Source organism: Rutilus rutilus (genome assembly GCF_951802725.1).
Source record: "Rutilus rutilus genome assembly, chromosome: 12".
NCBI classification, from domain to species: Eukaryota; Metazoa; Chordata; class Actinopteri; order Cypriniformes; family Leuciscidae; genus Rutilus; species Rutilus rutilus.
The window spans coordinates 34,828,152-34,851,316 of NC_140217.1; the positions used below are offsets into that span (position 1 = coordinate 34,828,152).

General features: G+C 35.4%; 1 protein-coding gene across 2 annotated transcripts; it reads left to right on the forward strand.

The window, feature by feature from the left end:
* The first annotated feature begins 4,525 nt into the window (after window positions 1-4,525).
* LOC311301223 (uncharacterized protein) lies at window positions 4,526-21,963 on the forward strand. Of its 2 annotated transcripts, none has more exons than XM_084426188.1 (8): window positions 4,526-4,680; window positions 16,387-16,470; window positions 17,027-17,178; window positions 17,297-17,377; window positions 18,959-19,079; window positions 19,493-19,545; window positions 19,977-20,126; window positions 20,228-21,963. In XM_084426188.1, the coding sequence occupies exons 1-8, from the start codon at window positions 4,605-4,607 to the stop codon at window positions 20,402-20,404; spliced, it is 894 nt and encodes a 297-aa protein (XP_084282314.1). In that variant the 5' UTR covers window positions 4,526-4,604; the 3' UTR covers window positions 20,405-21,963. The 2 variants fall into 2 exon arrangements, with proteins under 2 accessions (XP_084282314.1, XP_084282315.1); XM_084426189.1 differs by having other exon boundaries at window positions 17,072-17,178; window positions 20,228-21,120.
* The last annotated feature ends 1,202 nt before the right edge of the window (window positions 21,964-23,165 follow it).

Below are 23,165 nucleotides of genomic sequence, written 5' to 3' on the forward strand. Positions count from 1 at the left end.
ACAACTGACTTCAGCCACAGTCTTAGATCAATTGAAGATAAAAAAAAAAACATTAAATCTCTCAAGATCTCATCAGAGGATTAAACAACTCCACAAACAGCATTACCAGCTTCACTTATTACTAACCAGATATACTTTATTTCTGTCATACATCTACAGTTCTGTTTGAGAATTAACAGAGGTTTAGATGTTGATGATTTATTGTTTCATTTGATGATGGTGATCAGTGTTTTCTTTAGTTGGGCTCTTGACCCTTGATTTTCTCTGGCTGCCGTAACTCTGTGTTTATAAGACACGTTGGTTATGGCAAGAAGATCAGAGAGAAAATGAATCAGGTGATGTTGGTTAAGTATCTGTAATTGATGATGATATAATCATCATGTAGTGGCCTCATATAGAGTCTTACCTTTGATTATATGGTTCATTAAATTTACATTATTGGATGTAGTAGCTCTATGATTTTATAGCATGTGATCCATCAGTGTTGGGCTAATCTGAAGAATTTTTAAAACATTGTGCACAATAAAGATTTGAATTACTGTGTCTCTCAGACACACACAGACATCAAGATTCAGCATTTGACTCTCAACAACGGTGATGATAAAAGTGCAGTGCATGATGGGAGCTATCAATCAAAGCGCATCAATATCTCCCAGCATGAATAAATTATGCTGAATTTGCTTAGTAGTTTCTTTTATTATTATTATCTGCTTTTATTTTTGCTGTTGTTTTTGTTGCAACTTTTTAGTAGCTTGTTTTGTGATGTTCAGAGTTTTATCTGATTATTTTGTTGATTGTCACCGTTGTTGAGATTCATACGCTGAATCTTGATGTCTGTGTTGGTCTAAATCACTCAGTAGTTCAAAACCTTTTTTGTACACTATGTGATTTTAAAGTTCTTCAGATTATCTGTTTGTCACTGCAGGCTCGCATGCGGAAGAGTCACAGAGCTATTATACTCAAAAACGTGAAATATATTAGTATTAAACATTTCTTCATACAATGAAAGAGAATACAATTAGTGACAGTGGTCAATCAACACAAATTGAACAATTATACAAATGAACAAAGGAGATGTGAGTTTACTAATCACAAGTGAACAGGCTTTAAAACATAATTCAAACAAACAAGTCGTTTTTGTAGTTGTTTTTTTTTTTACCATAAACTTAAGTTCAATGCCATAAAACCTCAAATATTACTACCGTATTTTAACAGTAAAGCACTTGCAACCAGCTGCCAGTTTTTTACCGTAAACTTTAGTTCAGTAGTGTAAAAACTAAAATATTTCTACTGTATTTTCAATGGTAAAGTACTGGCAACTACAGCTGCCAGTTTTTTACCGCAATCTTTAGATCACTGCCGTAAAACCAAAAATATTACTACCATATTTTTTATGGTAAATAGCTTGCAACAAGCTGCCAGTTTTTTACCGTAAATTTTAGCTCAATGCCGTAAAACATAAATATTTCTACCGTATTTTTTACGGTAAAGTACTGGCAACCACAGCTCCCAGTTTTTTACCGTAAATTTTAGTTTCTTTTTTACGGAAAGGTACGGTAAATGCAACCGTACGTTTTATTTTTTTTTTATTTTTGTGTGTACTTCCAAAATCCGTACATTTAACAGTATTTTACTGTAAAATTACATAAAATGTCCTGTGAGAGCTATTTCAGAATTTCACTGTATAAAGTAAGGGTACATACTGTTAAGCAATTAACATGTATTTTCCGTTGCTTTTTTACAGTTTTTTACAGTTAAAATTCGTTTTCTTTTTTTTTTAACAGTGTAATCACACAGACTGAGAGTATTTCTCTGGGGTTCTGGCCTCCACATTGCACTGTAACTGTAAATATTTTGGTAACAGTGCTTACAAACTCACAATCTGTGCTTCACATCACACATTTTCCTATGCCTCGGGGTAAGACAGCTAATCGTGGCTAACCTCACTCTCTTCAGGAGTTCCCATGGTGAATGAATGCCTATGGGCTGTAATGCATGAAATCCATTATAGTCTCTTTATTTTCATAAGCAGAAATGCAGAAGGCTGATGTATGCTCTCACATCCCCTGCTATATTTCCTCTAATAATGTTATGCCACATACTGAGGTAACATTCAAAGATGTCCAAAATAAAAAATCATTTAGCATCTAACATTTAACTCTGTTCTTCATATAAAGCGATCAAGTCTCTTCAGAAAATTTGGACTAAACCGCTCAATTCATATGGATTAGTTTTACGAACTCTTTATGAACTTTTTGAAGCGTCAAAGTGGTAGTTGCGTAGCTGTCAATAGAGGAACAGAAAACACAGATTTCATCAAAAAGATCTTCATTTGTGTTCGGAAGATGACCGAAAGTCTTACGCATTTAGAACAACATGAGGATGAGTTATTAATGACCGAATTGTAATTTTTGGTTGAGCTTTCATTTTAGTTTTCTTTATAGTTATCGTTCTTGATGTGAACAGGCCTTAAATCTTCATTTCTAAACCACAGTAGTCCGTGCTCTCCATCTAGCCTACTTTCATTGAAAGAAAAGTTTCCGTTTATTCTAAAAGATATCTTAATTTGTGTTCCACAGAAGAAAGTCGTACTGAATTGAAACAACAGGAGAATGAGTAAATGATTACAGTTTTTACGTTTTGGGATAAATAAATAAAAATCTCGGCAAAGTCTTCCCACTGCACTTCTCAGATTAAGCAAGAACAATCAATAGATCACAGAAATGGAATAGGCTATACTTTCTCCAAAAGAAATCACTTGAAGCTCTTTAAAATTCCATCCAATCTAAGCAGATTCTTGACATCTGCACAATTTATGACATACTTCGTCCTCACGCCGATTTGGTTTTGATTAGATGACTTTGCTGTACCAGTATTTGAACTAGCAAGAGTATTGATAACAAGCAAGAAAACAGGCACAATAATTTCACACCATCCCTTAGAGATATGAACTCCCTGAACACAGCATTCCAGAATCACACTGTCATTCTTCTCTTCTGATTAAACCCTGCAAACATCTAATTAAATCCAGCCTCAATAGTCTCAGATGGAATCTACAATATGAAGTATGTCCAAAAGGAAGAATCATGATGGCATGATGACTATGCAGTATGGCACTTTCCATTCAGTAGGTCTATACACTTTAATGAGTTTCTTTTGTGAGCAATATTAGATATTATGTGTCCCACATTTCATGCACAGCTCAATGACTGCATGACGTTTCACCTGAATATAGTAAATGTCAGTAACACTTTACTTTACAGTGTCCTTGTTACATATATTACATGTACTTACCATAGTATTAACAGTAAATTATGCATAATTACATGCAACTAACTTTCAACCAAACCCTAATCCTACCCTAACCCTATAGTAAGTACAAATTTACTCAGTACTTAAACATATAATTACACTGTAACAATGTCACCTTAAAATAAAGTGTAACCCAAATATCTCACATTGCAGCATTTCAAAATGTATCGAAACATAATCTAAAATTTGGTTTGACCTCGGGTTGATGGTCAGCATTTTCAGACATCTAATTTCTTGAAAAATAACTTAACTTTTTTTTTTTTTATTAAGATTCCAGGGCTTGTTTTGTCCCTTCATGCCATATACAATACGTTGTTCCATATTACATAAACATATTTCTAGGTGATCATGTTTCTATTTGTGCAAATTTAGGTTGTTTTCAGTGCTGCAGTCTGATAAATACTAGTACCTAAAATGCATAAAGGTCCTTTAAAAAAATATAAAATTGTAAACAGCAGGGGGCAGCACTGTGTCCTAGTTTTATTGTAGCCAATGAAAACAGCCCATAAAACAATGAAAACAAATGCTTGCTTAAAATGTAGCTACAGATACTTGCATAGACAATAAAATCCTAAAACCCAGATATGAACATCCTAAAATCGTTAATTGTTAGTTGACTACTAAAGTCCCTTTAGTCTTTACTATTACTTGAGTAACTTTGTTGAGTCTGGAAAGTATGCATTAATATAAAACTAGAAATCGCAAAACACATTTGATTCTGTGGACCTACTGCCTAAAAACACCATTATTATTTGAAATGATGCCATTTCTCATCCACTTTCAGATTTAGGGTTAGGAATTATAAAAGAACAAATGTTTACTGTCTGTGCTTTACAGATTTACGTACATTTAAAATGCTCAAACACATAACAACAAAATATCCACACAAAACTATTGAAAACAATGCCCTCCCCCCCCCAGTGTTATAGGATAACTAAAGAGATAATACATGCTTTTTACAATGTGAGTTCTCAGAATGGCATCATCACAGCAAGTTGATGTATAAATGTGCATTGATGTGGTCTCTAATTTGTCTCAATCTACATTTCAAAAGACTTAGAAACATACAATTTGATCTCCTCTGAATAAAGACTCTATACTCCATAATTACAACACGGCTCATGGGAATGAAGAAAAGAACAGAATAGAGTGAAAGGGAGAGGGGGGAAGGGCCACACTTGAATCTATAAGAGCACAGGCATTGGCTTTATCCCTGGTGTGACACTCTCAGTGAAACAAACCCTAAACCTCACACACAGTCACACCAAACGCTGCAGGACCGCTCGCTCAGGATGGCGACACACAGAAAATGCCATAAATCCTCAGATGTGGCTTTCTTAGTCTGTATTCTTGCTGTATTTTTTCAAGGTGAGTACAATTTACTTTTGTTCTACTGCAGATGTTTGGATCTAACTTTGCACTACTCAAGATGTTGTGCAGCTTTAAGGGAGGAGTGTGCGGTATATTATCATTTTGCTATTAAAAAGATTTGATCTACCCTTAGAACTAACTATTAGAAAGTAACTATAGTGTAAACGTTTCAGAGTGTGCCATCATGCATGCATTTCTTTTTTCTTCCTGCGAATCTACCACACCCCTTTGCATCACAGCAATACGCTTTAAATAAAGTTGTTGAGCTCCTCTCAAGTTAATGACTTGAGATCAACTGAATCGCTCTCTTCCACTCAGTGTATCTGTGCATATATTATATCACCAGGTGGCCATGCTGTATGGGAAATAAAAAGTCCATCTGTTGTTATTCCATTAGGCATAAAGAGGATTTTGTTCATTTGGCGGACTATGAAGCATCCAGGTGTTTCGAAGACCCTGGGAAACAAAAGTTGCGGGCCGTATGATGTAATACACATTTCATACTCACTCAAGAGACAGAAATAAACACTGATGTTTACATTAGCAAAACTGCACACAGCAGATGCAGTGGTGCAAAGTTATTTTCTGAATCTATATTTATTCATTATTAATACATCTTGTTTGATATCTAAACTTATTTGAAAAGCAAATTTGCTTTCAGAGAATATATCTGTTAGGTTAGAATTAAGATTATTTCTTTTAATTCACTTTAAATTCATCGTATTTCTTGTTTTGAGCCAATATCTAACTAAAATGTACTTGATATTTATATCTTAAAATATGAAGATATAAATATATTTTTTTAATTAATTCAAGATATTATCACTGTACTTCTCAATTTAATGTATCTTGTTTTAGGAATATAGTTTTTATTACTGGAAAATAAGACAAAATACCAATAAAGAAAATGTTTGAGCACTGTGTTGGTAATAAATCCTGCTAAATTGCAGATATGACCCAATAGTTGTTGATGAAAGATTCTATGAATATTGAGTATAAAAAAAAAATATATATATATATATATTTTTTTTTTTTAAGTATTCAAGTATAAAACAATTTTTTTTTTTTTATACTCTTAACCATGCATTAATATGAAGAAACATGCATTTTAAAATTTCAAATCAATTTAACATCAAAATAATACAGTGAGCAAGTCCTCGTATCATTCTAGTCATTCAGTATCGTGTTAATTTTCCATTTGCATGCATTCCCTTACTCACGACAACCAAGAACAGATTTTATTCTCATTGGCATAGGTCCCATAACTCAGTTATTGTAGCTTAAAGGGGGAACGAGCTCTGCTGATAATGATGCTTTGGCAGAGAGTGAAGGGGTTGGGCTGCTCAAGAAGTGTCTGATTAGAAACATAAGAGTCTCTTTCCTCCATATGTTTGCTGCCCTCCCTGTTTGGGTGGAGACAGTGTGGGCCCCACACTCCTTTACTGAGAGAGGAAGAGAGAGACTGAGGGGTCAGAGGTCAGGGGGGCATGCTGTGAGAGAGAGAGAGAAAGAGAGAGAGAGAGAGTAACACTGCTCCTTACCTTTAAATGGATTGTTTGAGTCTCAAATTCCAGCATCCCTAAGGGAACACTCTGTGTTGCAGCAGACAACCAGGCATCTTTTAGTCGAGCAGTGTAGAACTGAACAAAGTGTCCTATATTGTTATATTCCATCAGAGAGAGAGAGATGATGAATTACAGTATGAATTACAATAAGGTTCCATTTTTAAAAATAAAAACATTAGTTAAGGCATTAGCTATCATGAATTAACAATGAACAATACTTTTACAGAATTTATGGTAACGCTTTACAATAAGGTTCATTTGTTAACATTAGTTAATGTATTATCTAACTAACCATGATTAATCCATTTGTTACTGTATTTGTTCATCTTTGTTAACGTTAAAATAATAAAAATACAGCTGTTCATTGTTAGTTCATGTTAGTTCACAGTGCAATAACTAATGTCAACAAGATTTTAATAACAAAGATTAATAAATGCTGTATATGTGCAGTTCATTATTAGTTCATGTTAACTAATGTTAAGTAACGAACCTTATTGTAAAGTGTTACCGAATTTATTTTACATACACATGCACGTTCAAAAGTTGGTCAGTAATATTTTTTTATTTTTACATTTTATTTATTTATAAACTTAAAAAAAAAAAAAGTAAAACTTGTTAAATTAAATTAAAAATTGTTCATTCAAAAAGTGATTGTAAAGACATTTAGGGGCCATTTACATGGCACTGTTTTCAACTAAAAATGTACAACTTTTTGTCTTTATACGACAACAGCGTTTTGGGGGCACGAAAACGCAAACTTTTTGATGAATTTGTGAAAACGGTGGCGCCATGCGCTCTACGCACTGTACAAACGTACTGTTTCTTTACAAAGTGAGATCGCCAACTACTGGCCTGGCAGCATAATACAACGTTTTTAGTCGTTTTCGCAGATCCGTGTGAACGGGGATCGTTTTGAAACTATCGTTTTTAGTACATCTTTGTCAACTAAACAAAGTGAAAAACAAGCTTTTAATGTTGGTTATATATCTATGTGGTGTTTTTAATATGCTTTCAGACAAATAATGTGAAAATTCATCAGTCAGAGTATTTTCTCCTTAAAACTGCAGTGTAACAAGAGCCAGTCAATTTTTACTGTATTTTTTATATAAAAATCTTGCCCCAACTCCAAATGTTTAAATGGTGTATACATGTTTAACATTTCAAGTTGTCTAACAGATAAAGTATCTTTTTTTTTTTTTTTTTATCTATAAATGAACATTAATCTAATAATGTTTTAGTTCATGATACCTAAAAGATTTTTAAACTAGATTCAAACATTTACTGAATAAAATGTGATGTTTGCCTGTGTAAACTTGGCTAATGCTAGGTGTTGTTGATTGTAGGGTGTTCTGGACAGTTGCTAGGGTGTTCTAAGTGGTTGCTAGGGCGTTCTGGATGATTGTTTATTCTCCCAAGTCAAAAGAGCCAATCCACAAGCCTCTGACATTCTGGTCCTCCTTCAATGCAAGTCTATTTAATTTTTGTTTTCCCACCAGGGAAAAAAAATATTGTTAGTCACTTAAAAAAGTTAATTTATGAATGATATTTGAGGACAATTTCTTTGCCTTCGATAGGCACAAGTGACAGATGTACTTGAGATGGGGATTGGAGGCATATGCTCATACATCTGCTGTAGTAAAGCTGATCTCTCATAGCAGCTGACAAACTGTCAGTGTTATCAAGTGTGAAGCAGGGCATGATGTATCGAGCGTGCTGTCGACTCACAGAGAAGCTGCGACATGGGACATCGCCAAGTAGCGTGATCAGCCTAGAGGATCACAGTCCAGATGTAGAACAAATACATAGCACTTTATTGACACCCACACCCCTTCTGCCTTTCTTTCCTCGCATGATAGCTTCCTTTATCATTCCTTCTTGCATACGGCTTAAAAGGAATCCATCCGATCCTGTTGTTCAAGCGTTCCTGGGGTTGGAATGTCGAAACATTCCTTGACTGGGAATTCCCGGAGGCTTTGAGGGAATGGAAGAGACAGTAAACGAATGAGGGATGTAACTTCCTGTTATGTTATGGGAAAATTGGAGGGAATGGGGTGAATAGATATAACATCTGTGTGGAAGGGGGTTGTAGGAATGTTCCCTGTGGTTGAACACACCATAAGGGGTTCACTTGTAACTCTGAAGGCACTAGTGCATGTGTGAATTGGTCTATATGGCTGCGTCCTCCAGAGGTCATATTTGTTGGACACATAGAGGCTGTCACATTTCAGTTAAGTAACCATCACATTCCAAAGTCATAAGGAAATTACAACAATTCGGTCCACACCCCTTTAACGGTCCATTTTATAATTGTTACTTTTCTGAAATAAAACATCCCCGGTGACGTATGTTTGGGGCCGACAAATGCGACCTCCGGAGGACACAGCCTTCAAAATGAGACACAACATGTTTGTTTATGTTCGTCTGGACAACGTTTCACCTTCATCAGTCCTTTCTAAAAGAACAGTACTTTCTGTCCAAGAACAGTTGTAGAGAAAGAAAAAGGGAAATGCCATTAGTGTCATGCAAAATGTCACTGAAATTTTCAACAACAAAAAAATACAAAATCGTTAAAATAACTAAAATACGTACATACATTTTTCTTAAAGGGACAGTTTATCCAAAAATACAAATTCTGTCAGCTCTTTCATTCTTCTATGGAAGCTTGTTTCCAATTGATAATTGCAACCTTTTTATCTCTATTTTTCCTCGCAATTGCGAGTTCTTCAGACTTCTTTTCTCAGAATTGTGAATTCAGAATTCTGACTTCTTTTCTCAGAATTGTGAGATATACAGTAACTCACAATTGCGGGTTAAGACTGACTTTTTTTCCTCAGAATTGAGAGTTTCTATCTCACACTTTATAACTTGCGATTGCGACTTTTTAACATGCAGTTTTGAGAAAAACTGGGTGATAAAAAGTCGCAATTACCTTTTTTAATTTTAAAAAAATTTAAAAACAAGCTTCCATATTCCTCTGTGGAACACTAAAGTTTTATATATACAGTACATTTTGGGGTCAAAACAACAATGACTGGACCCCACTGACTTTCAATGTATGGCCAAAATGTCTTCTTTGAGTTGCATTTGTGCATTTGTTTAACTTTTTTAAATGCATTTCCCATCTATACTTCTCTCTATTTTAGCCAGATATTCATTCCCTGCTGCATGAATTGCAGAGACCCTGCTGTTAATTCTCTCTCACTCATGGTGCGTTTTGAGATGTGTTAGATTTGTACCACCAATTCACCATACCAAAATGTAGTAAAACCGAGTAAAAACCGGGTCACTAATGTACCTTCTGCCAAACTGAAGCCATGCTTTCATATGATTGTTTAAGTAATGTGCTTTATTGTGCCTCAACCCAATGCTTTAATTTACTGTCAGCTACTAAACTATTTAGAGCTTTCAGAGCAAAGTCTCAATGTGTTTGTGCTGAAACTTTTAATGCTTTCAAAGTAGTTTCTACATGATTCAATCATTCAAGATATTCTCTAAACAACCATTACCAGACAAAAGTCATATGGCAGATAGACAGTAGTGTTGAAAACAAGACCAAAGAGTGACAATATAGATCTCTTAGGAGTGTACGCGAGAAAACACTGTGTTGCATTTAAGTCCAAAAGTCACTGGTGTAGGCAAAGTGTAGCCTATACATATCAAGTTGCTGTCACCTTCAGATATGCTTTCTATAGCACAAGACAACAGCTGTGACGGGCAAGTGTGTCACAGAGAAAACCAGTGTTAGCATGCAAATCTCAATTTTATCCTCTAGGTCAGGGGTGGGCAAACTACGGCCCGCGGGCCACATACGGCCCGTTAGGCTGTTTAATCCGGCCCGTCGAGTATTTAAAAAATTGTCTAAAGATCGCATTCATTTTGCCTTTTTCTTGAAATACTTTGCGTTATATATATATATATATATATATATATATATATATATATTGCGTTGCATATATTTGACAATCGGAATATCAGATATTTCATGCCATAGCTAGCAAATGGAAAAATGGAAAAATGACATAAAAGCAGATCATCATTCATTCAGCGCTGTTGTGGATGCGGTGTGTCACGTAACAAGCTAGACGCGTCACCATGGAAACCAAACAGACAGCAACTTAAGCGCATAGATAGACTTGGTGCACGTTAATGTTTATTTCTTTTTTTGAAAACTCACAGAGAAAAAAATGTTCGGTAACCGCTTGCACACGTTTAGTTTTTCCTTTGATTTGTCTGCTATTTAGTTTTGCTACTCTGGATTTGTGGATGTATCCTCCTTTATCGCCCGGCTTTCGACTAACGTTACGCTCCCCTGTCTGCCATGTACAGAGCCCGGTTTTGTTCATTAAATGTTCTGATCTGCCTTTGCTTTTTATGTTTTATTTTATTATACTTATTTCGTTTTTTTTCCCCACAAATGTATGACTTTTGGAAGTGCAAATTGATTGCCATGCAGTTTTAATAAAGTTGAATTAACGTAACCTTCTGTCATTTTTACTCTTCTAAGTGTACACTTAGGTGTTTTGTTTCTAATTTACGGTTAGGCCCATTAAATAATAATAAGGATAAACAATATTTAAAAAGTATAGGCTATAATTATCAAACATCTAATTAAAAATTAACCTCAAAACATAACATGCTAAATGGGGGATATCTAAAAAAATGTATTGTCAGAATATCGTCTCTCAGTTGTTGAATTTCGCGCAGACGTTGCCACAACGTAAATGTGTTTGCTCAGCCCGATCTCATGAAAGTTCGAATACCACGAATTGTATTTGTAGTTCTTATGAAACGCAGTTTTCGCGTGCATATGATACGCACCGGCACTTAAAGGGATAGTTCGCCCAAAAATTAAAATACGGTCATCATTTACTCACCCTCAAGTTGTTTCAAACCTTTATGAATTTCTTTTTTCTGCTGAACACAAAAGAATATATTTTGAAAAATGTCGGTAACCAAACAGTTGATGGACCCCATTGACTTCCATAGTATTTTTTTTTCCTACTATGGAAGTAAATGGGGTCCATCAACTGTTTGGTTACTGACATTTTTCAAAATATCTTTCAAATTATTTCAAATATTTTTTTAAAATTGCACTCCGCACGCACCCCTAATCCTAACTAATGGGTTTACAGTGCGCAGCATTATGCACGCAAAAAAATATATATTTTTGGCGTAAATGGTACGAGAAATTTAATTTGTGGTATATATACGCACTTTCATGAGATCGTGTTTCATAATCTGCTACTGGGCCGGCCCTCTGTCAAATTTTAAAACCCAGTGTGGCCCTTGAGCCAAAAAGTTTGCCCACCCCTGCTCTAGGTTGTCCAATGGTTCAAGAACCCTCTTTTATTAAGAAAATGTCACTGTATGCTAGTGTACAGTTGGCTATGCAGAGGCAAAAGATATTGATGTTACATTATAAGTTCTTTAGATCAACAATTTGGTTTCTGGTCTCAATAAAGCACCAGTAAATAGATGGTTTAGAAGGTTCTCTAAAATGATCTTATAAATGGTGTCCACTGACACAAGACATTAAAACCCTATTTTACATTAGGGGTCAGTAAGATTTTTTTTAAGAAATTAATACTTTTATTCAGCAAGGATGCATACTGTTCTTTTGAACTTTCTATTCATCTAGAATCCTTAAAAAGAAGTTTCACATTTTTCACAAAAGTAATATTACAGAGCACAACTGATTTCAACATTGATAATCATAATAATAAATGTTTCTTGAGCAGCAAATCTGCATATTAGATTGATTTCTGAAGGATCATGTGACACTGAAGACTGGACTAATGATGCTGAAAATTCAGCTTTGCATCACAAGAATAAATTACATTTTAAAATATATATTTTTTAAAACTGTTATTTTAAATTGTAATAATATTCCCAATATTACTGTTTTTATTGTATTTCATATGATCAAATGAACTTGGTGAGCATAAGAGAATCACATAAAAAAAATATAAAAAAATTTACTGACCCCAAACTTTTGAATAGTAGTGAATGTTAAACATTATGACTATATAATGTGGCCAATTCACTAAACAGTTTTAAGCTCCACTTTTTTTTTTTCATGAACAAAAACCGATTGTACTTTAGCAGAACTTCTGAAAGTTATTAAGATCATTAAAACCAATCTGTCTGTCATATTACAGGAAGGGAGGAAGGAAGTGAAGCAGAGTAAGTGATTCCAGCCAAAGGGTCTATTAAGGGTTACCTCTATGTTTTCTTTGAATACCTAATATAATATTTTAGTTCAGCAAGTCTACTACTGTGAAAAGCAAATCTTCAAGAAACATACGAACAAACAAGAACATAAGCAGCATTACATCTGTGTTGGTTAAGGCGTTTACACAGTTGCTCTGTTTGCAAGTGCCTCTAAATTAAATTAAACTATCAAAACAATACTCCTCTGAATACCAGACACACAGAAGCACACATGCCTGATACCACACACACATTTGTCTCCGTTTAACCTATTCATGAGCAGGGAAATAAAGAAAGCCGTATCAGGCTGGTAGGAGCCCAGGGGGAGCGAGTGAATGAGTGAATACCGATGGTGTGAGGTCATGTTAGGAACAAAGGCTCAGAGAAGCAGGAGGAGGAGAAAACAAGATCTGAATTTGCCAGTTGGATGATTCAGCTCATGTAATGAAAATAAACCCCTTGGTGGAAATTAATCTGTAATGCTGAAAATGTATGTCAGAACCCACAGGAACATTTACAACTCAGGTTGTCCTTTCATAGCTGAAGGTTGTGGTTGGTTGTCAGATCTGGGGGGAAATGTATGTTTTTGACCAACGTTCTCTACTTCTGATGTCATTTCTAGCTAGAATTGTAGTATTGTAGTAATTAAATATTTGTTTAGTTCTCACCAAAGCTCGCTCTATTTTGCTGTAGATCATTACACTGCCTCAGAAGTCTGTCTGAAATCAGTTTTGTGAGGTATCAAACGCAAACGCGCTGCCTACGTTTTCGGACACAGCCGAGCTGGAGCAACACTGCAGGACAGTGGCCAAGTCTCCATTGATCTCTATATAATCTCATTGCTGGCAAGGAGACACATTTTGAGAAATTAAAGATATCACAATTGTGCTTTTTTCTTTTGGGAGTATGCAAAAAGCTATGGAAGCTTGTTTGGAATAAAACCATTTGAAAGATAATTGCATCTTTTTATCTTTTATATTTTTTTGTGATTTTTGTATCGTTATTGTGAGTTTATGTCTCACAATTCTGACTTATTTTCTCAGAATTGCAAGATATAAACTCGCAATTGTAAATAAAGTCCAACTCTGAGGGGGAAAAAAGCCTGACCTTTTTTCTCAGAATCGCATTTCGGACTTTATAATTCACAATTATGAGTTTATATCACGCAGTGATGTAAACTCGCAATTGCGAGAAAAAAGTCTGAATTGTGAGACAAAAAGTCACAATTACCTTTTTTATTTTTTATTCAGTGGCGGAAAGTTCAGTCAGTTCACTTCCATAAAAAAAAAAAAAATAATAATAATAATAAAAAGGAACAATAAAAATGATTGCTATATACTGTAGCCCAGGGGTGTCCAAACACGTTTCTGGAGGGCCACTGTCCCGCAGAGTGTAGCTCCAACTTGCCTCGACACTCCTGCCTGAAGTTTCTATGCCTAGTAAGACCTTGATTAGCTGGTTCAGGTGTGTTTGATTGGTGTTGGAGCTGAACTCTGCAGGACAGTGGCCCTCCAGTAGCAGGATTGGACACCCCTGCTGTAGGCTATATCTAAATCAAATCCTAGTTAGTTTAAAGTCCAGTTTTACACTGTACATTTCCTGGTTAAAAAAAAACCCTAATAAATAACAAAATTGGAAAGTGTATTACAAAGAGGTGGAATGTATTATTCTTGGGGATCTACTTAAATCAAATTTACAAAACACTGAGGGACAAATTCACTAAACAGTGCCTCCACAAACTTACACTCGAACCCAGTTTAAAAGATGGGGAATTGCATTGCGCAAATTGCATTCGGTGATCATTTTTGGCCGCGCCTTCGTCATTAACTAAATTGCATAACTCTTTTAGTCTAAACATACCAGACAGAAGGCAAATAAACTCAATTTATTCTTGGTGAATTTCCCCTTGAAACTTTAGCATGGAAAAATCTAGAGGCTAGCATCAGGAAGATCAAAGAGAGAAAACAATACTCAAATAGTGCTATAACAGAGGCCAGTTCTTTACACTACCATTTTCACTTCTCATAGCTATTATTATTTAAAGACAAACATGAGAAATCTTGTTTATTGACTAGCAAAACTGTGAAAAAGGCCAACGTTTAGTGGGTAACCAATCAAAAGATTGATTCGAAATAATTCACCCATTTTGAACTTGCTCAAAAGAATTATGTAAATAATGCTAAACATTCAGTTTCATTATAATGGATGGAACGGATGTCTTAAAGCGCACTAAATCATCCTGACACCGATCTGAATGTCTCACTTTAGGTTTCACGAGTATCGTGCTGAGCATTGAGCGCATGACCAAAGACAAAAACAAAAAGATCTCTCTTTTAAAATAGAATCACTCTTTTATTCAAAGCATCTCTAGCAGAAATTGTGTGCAAATTAGAAATGGCTCCAGAAGGATCTCTGAGACATAAGAGTCTCTTTTATTTCCTTTATCCATCTCCCTGCCTCCTTTTCTTTCACTATTCTTTTCTTTTTAACCTCTGACTGGCACTCTCTGCGGAGTGCAGAGGGGAGTGTGTTGAGTCAGGGTCGGGGTCAGAGGTCAGGGCCTCTTGTTGCACGGGGGAGGGGAAAGGTTAAGGTTTCATTAGCTCAGTCTGTGCCGATGTATTCACGCTCAATCAGGCTAATAATTACATACAGCACGTTCAGCTCAGAAATTCATACCAGCGCAACCCTTTAGAGCCAAAAAAAATTAGGTCAGTATTCATTCCTCTAAAAAACATTATGCAATTTAATTGACTTGAAACCAGAGTTAAGCATGTTAAGAAAATGCCAAGCATGCCGTAGTTCTTCAAAGATTCACTTTTGTAAAGTGCCACTCAATTTAATTAGTTTGTATGTGGTCAACTGAACACCGTCAGTTACGTTTTCACTCAGCTTTCTAGTCAACCAGGACCAGCAGAACCAACTTCAGCGCTAGCATCAGTTTAAAAGAAGCATAAGAGGACAGAATAAGTGTCAAACCAGCCTGATTCAAACTCACATCACCCACATGAGTACCACGGCGCAATGTGTCGGATGAGTTTTTTTTACCGTAGTGGTGCTTGTGGGTGATAAAGACAGAAAATAAATAGGGAAAAAAACGTACGTTCCCCTGAAATGCTAATTGGGTTTGAGTCTGTGGAACTCTGCCAAGGCCACAATATTGTGACAAGAGATTTGAAATAACACATCAACGTTAAGCTCAGTTTACACCAATTAATTTTAATCTAATTATCTATTATCTAGATACATTTGCGAATAAAATGTGAGTGGTGCTTACCCATGCAAAAGTCACAAAAGTGATGCTAGGCTATTAGGCTAGTACTGTACTACCGGTTTGGGGTCAGATTTATTCATGTTTTTGAAAGAAGTCTCTTATGCCCACCAAGACTGCATTTATTATTTATTAAAATACAAAAATTATTTCTATTTTAATATCTTTTCAAATGTAATTTATTCCTGTGATGGCAAAGCTGAATTACTCCAGGTTTCACATGATCCTTCAGAAATCATTATAATATGCTGAGAAGCTGATCAAGAAACATTTATTATTATTATCAGTGTTGAAAACAGTTGTGTAGATTAATATTTTTGTGCACACTGAACCCATTTTGTTCAGGATTGTTTGATGAAAATATAGAAAGTTCAAAACAATACTATTTATTTAAAATATATATACATATATTTGTCTTACTGTTACTTTTAATTCATTGAATGTGTCCTTGCTGAATAAAAGCCTTTGAATGCTGGTGTAATATATTGTACTATGATATTCAGAGGTCTAAGTTCCCTCATTTAATGTACTTTAAGTCTATGGTTGTTGTTGTTGTTGTTTTTTTTGCTCGTTTCAAAATCATCCAAGTAAGAAAGATTATTATATCGTGACACTTCATGGATGCAGACGCTCGACAACATTTACCTTATATTTCAGCTGTGATTTGCGAAGACGGTTCGGACAGAATCATCCGTGGAGATGGTGATCCAGTCGCTCCAACCGAAAAGGTGCACGGCAAAGGTAAATAATAATAATATTAATAATAATAATTACATATCAAATTAAACAAATAAATGAATGAATGAATAATTAATGAATTAATAAAGGTGCAATTTCTTCATATTACCCTTATGTGCATTCTTTGTAATTAAAGATATGAATCTTTTTTTTTTTTTGGAGCTGATTAATTTATATATCATTAGCTAGCAAACAAGAAACTAACTAGGTATTTATGACCAAAACTGTTGATGACATTGCTTTAAATTAAATTACCAGTTTGGATTAGATGCAATGTAAATTCATGCTATTTTAATGATATACTCTCATTAACTTGCACACCTCGCTCCATTAACTTTTAATTTCTAATCCATTCGTACAAATGTGTGTGATCTAATCTTTGTAGACTGACTGGTATAACATATGTTATACCAGTTGAAAGTCTAAAAAGTAGAATGTGCCCTACCTCCCTAAACTATGACCATGTTCTCACCATTTAAAGTTAAACTGTGTGAGAAAAACAGCTTTTTTTATGACAATGATTACAACAATAGGGCGAGTAACAACATTTCCCTCACAGGAGATTCTCAGATTGCCATTTTCCCCTCCATATCACCTGATGCAGGGACATCAGAGACACCAGGAGCAGACAGTGAGACCACTCAGCCTAACACACAGACCCCAGATCAGACTCACTCAAACCCACCTGAAAAAAACAGCGTTACTTCAAAGGTGGGGACAACAGATATTGTACCTCATTATTTATGTCAAAACATTTAATATATATATATATATATATTTTCCAAAGGCTGACGACTTCTGGTCTGATATTTTTTGTATATTTTTGTAGGGCAATGTGGTCTGTGTGGATAAAATACCAGAGCGCTACAAATATGATGTGCTTCTGAAACTAAAGGCCTCCTCCACGTGTGTAAGTTCTGGTCTGCGTTTATCCTGTGATAACTGGGTAGAATCTGGGGAAATAATATGATATAGTGGGAGAGCTGATTGTATATCAGTGGCTAGTTTAAAAAGGTTGCAAATTAAGAGTTTGAGAACTCTTTAGTTAAAAACAGTACAGTGCTGTGTGTTGATTTATACATATAAAGACTAAAACAGTTGAACAGACTAGTCTTAAAGGGATAGTTCACCCAAAAATGAAAATTCTGTCATTAATTACTCATCCTCATGTCATTCCAAACCCGTAAGACTTTCATTCATCTTAGGAATGCAAATGAAGATCTTTTTGATGAAATCTGAGAGTTTTCTGTTCCTCCATTGACAGCTACGCAACTACCACTTTGACGCTTTGAGATCATAAAACTAATCCATATGAATTGAGCGGTTTAGTCCAAATTTTCTGAAGAGACTTGATAGCTTTATATGATGAAGAGATTGAATGTAGGCTTTTATTCCAATAAACGGTTTCATCCAATTAGCAAATAGGTTGCGGGTAGCCTATTTGCACCGCATGGTCGAGGTAGATTATTTACCAGAGGCATTACGGTAAAGAGAATTATGTAGTGTAATGTGACCCGGCCGTGTTTTCATGAGAATCATCCCGCATATACAGCAATCACTCAGACATACCCACACGCCTTTTAAATGTTAGGAAACCCACAACAAAGAGTGATCTGCATAATCTAGAATAAAAACACATCATTGCTGAGTTTGCCAGACAGACAAATGTGACTTCTTTTTGCCAACTATGATATTATATAAGATGTTGAAGCCTTTTTATAAGTCAGCCTTTAGAGACCCTAATAAGTGTGTTATGCCATGTGCTCAAGTCTCATTGGGTGGACCATCATAGAGGCCTTGCGGCCTGCACATCAATGGCATTCCATTACACGCTATGGGCGGCGGCAGTTCGGAATTCACGCCAGGAACTCTGCCAGGATACATAGAAGGGCCTCTAGGTTAAGTTTCAGAGCCAGTAGAGTACCAAACTCCCAATATAATGAAGTATATACAGTAAAATAGAAGAAAACACATCATGAGAGTAAATGGCATGGATTAATATTTTGTATGTGACTAAAACAGACGTATTCATGACGTAATTGACACTTTTTTTAAGGAAAGTTAGATATAGATCGTAGTCAAAAAGCTTCTGTCCCCAGCAAATATGCCTTATTTATTTTTAATTTGTCAGTATTGTGATATATATTTTGGTGTTCAAAATGCCATATTCTTATAAAGCTCCTATGGGAATTCTTCTATTCACCAATGTTCCCTTGGAGAGCTGTGATTCAGCGGAAAGGGAGGCTGTTGCTATGAGAGAAAACCTGAACATACAGGTTTCATATTACACCACATTCCAGGAAAGAAAGAAATATGAAAGATGGAGAGAGAGAGAGAGAGAGAGAGGGAGAGAGAGAGAGAGAGAAGGGGGAGAAATGAGAGAAAGGCTTGTTGCATCACTTAGCTTTCTTTTCATGGGATTTGATGTTAAATATACATGACTTTTTAAGTGTCATGACACTTTTTAAAACAAAACCCTTTCATCCAATAGGAAGAGACTAAAGCCAGGATACAGAGTGTTCTAGAACATCTCTGTGGTGAAGATTGCAAACTTGAAATCTATCAGAAAGACAACACAGATGAGGTCATGGTTTATGGAGACAGCATTGACGGTTTGTATTGTCTGCTTGTCATTTTATATAATTACAAAATATTCCACAAACACACTATCAATCCTATGGAATCACCAATTATCAGTTCATCCAAATTCAGTTTAATTGACCTTAATTAGTGTGAACTGAAATGTCCCCACCCCATAAATTAACAAAAGTTAACAATTTATTAAATATGATGAAATGTATAAATCTATCTATCTATCTGGCTTTTTAAAGCCAAAGTTTAAAATGACAGTAGAATTTCTTTGAATTTTGAATTTCTTTGAATGAATTCTTGAACTACAAAACTTCTGCTTACTGTTTGCTTCCTCAATTCAAATTCAGGAATTGAACTGGAATTATAAAATTCTTATACTGTTCTCTATCTGAACAATCAGACTAAACTCTCGTCATTTTTTTGTTTCATGAAGCTGATCCTGAAGAAATGGCTGGAAAGTTCAACAATGACAACATTACCGATAAGGTCAGCAACACTGAAAACTTTGTCATGTAATGAAATATACAAGATGAAAATGAGAGAACGCACATGCACATCCAAAAGAAATGACACTTAAATGAAGTATGAAATAAGAAAGAGTAAATGTAGCCTGGTACATTTGCTATTGGGATTTTGCAGAGCAGTGGTTTAATAAAGCGTTACTCCCAGATTCCAGGACCCTGTTAGACCTCTGAAACAGAAACACTGCATGTTGCCATGTGGTTTAGTTTAGTTTGGGTGAGATAAGGCTGTAACTCATTATGAGGTAAATAGCTGCGCTGACAAATCAGATAAACACACTCTATAATACACATAAACTTAGTTCACACAATATCGGAACGCAATGCTATAAAAACTACACAACACCTTCCAGGTAAAAAAAAAGCGAATGTGTTGGTAATGGTTTGTGTCTACAGGTGGAAGTCGATGAGGCGGTGTCTCGCGTGGGCCAGCGCTCGAAAATTGTCCTGATCTCTCTTCTGGTTGCGGGTTTGCTTCTTGCTGCTTTGCTAATAGCTGGATACCTTCTAAAGACTCATCGAGAACAATCCAAAGGGCTACGACTAGTGAGTGTGACCGTCTAATCACATACCAAATGAATAAAAATTAGGCTTGGGGTAGCGCCAATGCTCAGTGTATGTATAACTAAGGTCTCGTCTCCATCAAGGCTGAGGACTCCTTCCAAGTGGATCAAGATAACCAAGGCAACACACTTCTGTCTGTGGCTCCTCTGCCTCAACAGGACCCTTTGGACAAGCCCATGATTAACGGAGAGTCTCCAGACTCACCCCCCACCAATGGACACTCCGCCACCCAGACACAGGTGGCCGACACTCCGATGTAAGAGGCTCGGAGTCAACATCAATCCAATGACCAACAAGAGTGAACAGACTTCATGGGTTATCATACACAACAACATTAGGAGTGATGAAAACTACAACTGAGATGATGCCGAGAGAAACAATGCTGAAAGTATGTAACATAACGTGAGAAGAGCCTTTTGTGTCTGCTCCAGTTGAGCCTGAAAATGTTAGCAGCATATGAATAACCCTTCAGAAACCACATTTACACTTTCAAATGTGTTTAAAACTCCAACAATGCAAAAATTCTTTAGAGATCTTCAATGCCAAAGCTACTCTTAAGGAATTCATAAACGGTACAATGCTACACAGGATTTGTATTATACGTTTAGATGAGCCAAAATCTCAAGTATGCATTTTCAGTATGAAAAACATTCTCAAGCCTACAAGTAATGGTTAACAATCAAGTATGTTTGTTTACATTATGCATTAAGTTTTATGAAATAACTTGGTTAGACTTTATTTTAAGGTGTCAGTGTTACAGTGTAATTATACATTAAGGACCGAGTAATATTAATTAACTACATGTACTTACTATAGGGTAAGGAATAGTAACGTACTGTGTAGCAAAGACACTGTAAAATAAAGTGTTACTAAAAACTTTATGAATCTAGGTTGATGCTAATTTCTACATATACTTTATAAATATAAGTTGTATAAATGAACATTGAAGTATTATGAATAAAGAAGAATTAACGACGAACAATAGTATATTTATGAATTAACATCAACTTAAATGCTTTAAAATGTAAAAGTTGTTCATGATACTAAATTTGAAGTGTTGTCCTATTTCAGAACGGTTTATTGTTGTCTGCATTCAACGTTTTTAAAAATTAGGATACGCTCAACGAGCATGCGGTAATCAACCCTGGCCTTTCTTTGACATCAATGCAGTCAATGGCCTATGTTAGGGTTTTCCTCTTGCTACTTTTATTTGATTTATTTCAGTAAAGTTCGGGATTTTTATGCATTTCAGTCATCTATGTATTTGGCAGATGCTTTTATTCAAAGCAACTCGTACATTCAAAATACATTTATTCGGTATGTGTGTTTTCTGGAAACTAAACTTCTAGCATTATGCTCTACAAGTTGAACTATGGGAAAATTGTGTAATAAGTAAAAAGCTCGAGTGGCAGAGCGGTAACTCATTACACAAGTACTGCTAAAAATCCTTGAGTGAGAGACGTCACTAAACACACATTTGCATGTAGATCTTGATGAAAATGACTGATGAATCACTGTCAGCATCACTGACCAGATAGGCCACAGAACAAATGACATTTACCTTTACGGTTTTTGTAATTGCCTATATTTTTATACAAAGTCTATTTTGTTTTATACCTTTTTGGATTGGTGTGTAATCTAGACATTCAGTTACTCATGGGGAGGGGGGGTGAAGAGGGGGAGGGGCATGAATATGTAGGATTGTTGTTTTGTGCATGTGGAAGTGTATATGAGTGAATAGTTGTATTGTCTGTCTCATTTCATTTACTGTGGAGAAGCCAAAGTTCTAAACTGCTACAGAATAAACACAATTTTCATCATGTTTGACCACATATCAATAATTTAGAGTGATTAGAATAGTATATTTATTTGCTGTAATTATTTTGACATTCTGAGAAATCCTGAAAAATTGAATAAACTTCTGTTTACATCACATTTTACTATATTTAAATCAGTTCCACTTCAGAGGATTTACCTCCAAAGTCAGCACACAAAATGGGGAAGAAATCCACAGAAAACTCATAAATATACAACATCTTTATTAAAATATACAAAATTTTACAGTTCATTAACAATCAACATACATTATGAATCAGCACATAAATAATATAAATCTTTGGCTTTGAATAGTTGCTTAAGTATACGAGTAAGCATAGTGAGGCTAACAAGGAAAACACTAGTATAGCAGTAATAACGTCCCCAGGGCCACATCAAACTTGCTACATGCATTAAAATTTCAGTGGATTCACACGGTCATGGGATCAAGTGAAGTGTGTTAAACTCTCTGTGGAGCCCCACAGTGGAAAATGTTTTACTATGGTATTGTATCTCTCTGTGTGTGTGGTGTGTGTGTGTGTTATGAACTCTTGTGTGTTAGGAAAAAATACCTACATTGGCATGGCAAACTGAAGGCTGAGCGGATATTTCCCTCCAACTATGAACCAGTTAATGGGTGTCAAGAAGGGGGAATACAGAAATCATTTACATTCCAAATCAATTTACCCAATGAAAATAGCCAAATTAACAACAGCTAGAAAATAATACTGTGGACATTAATCAAAAACCAAGCGTAAAGTGAAATTTATTCCCAGTTGCTCTTAAACTAAAGTTTTAGAAATGTAACACTATTAGCAACTAAATAAACCGTAATAGTTTCGAACAGTGTTAGGGGTAATGCATTACAAGTAATGCGAGTTATGTAATCGGATTACTTTTTTCAAGTAATGAGTAAAGTAATGCATTACTTTTAAATCTACAACAAAATATCTGAGTTACTTTTTCAAACAAGTAAAGCAAGTTACTTTGTTTTCCCATGTATTGACTGCCAGCTCTCCTGTCCTCGTGATGAGAGAAATCAGGAGTGCAGAGGCGTTGTGTGTGAACATGATGGTTATTGTAGTTCTAGACTAAATGTGAACATGCATTTACTCCTCTCACTTGCATTCAGTGTTCCTCACAATGAAAAAACAGTGAAACGCAAACTCTGAATATTACGTAAACGTGTAATAATTAAATTACACA

Bases quoted from the DNA above. Each gene is read 5' to 3' on its own strand.
- LOC311301223 (XM_084426188.1), top strand. From the start codon at position 4,605: ATGGCGACACACAGAAAATGCCATAAATCCTCAGATGTGGCTTTCTTA. The intron at 17,179-17,296 runs GTGGGGACAACA...ATATTTTTGTAG, and splicing joins AAAACAGCGTTACTTCAAAG to GGCAATGTGGTCTGTGTGGA. The intron at 19,080-19,492 runs GTTTGTATTGTC...TGTTTCATGAAG, and splicing joins TTATGGAGACAGCATTGACG to CTGATCCTGAAGAAATGGCT.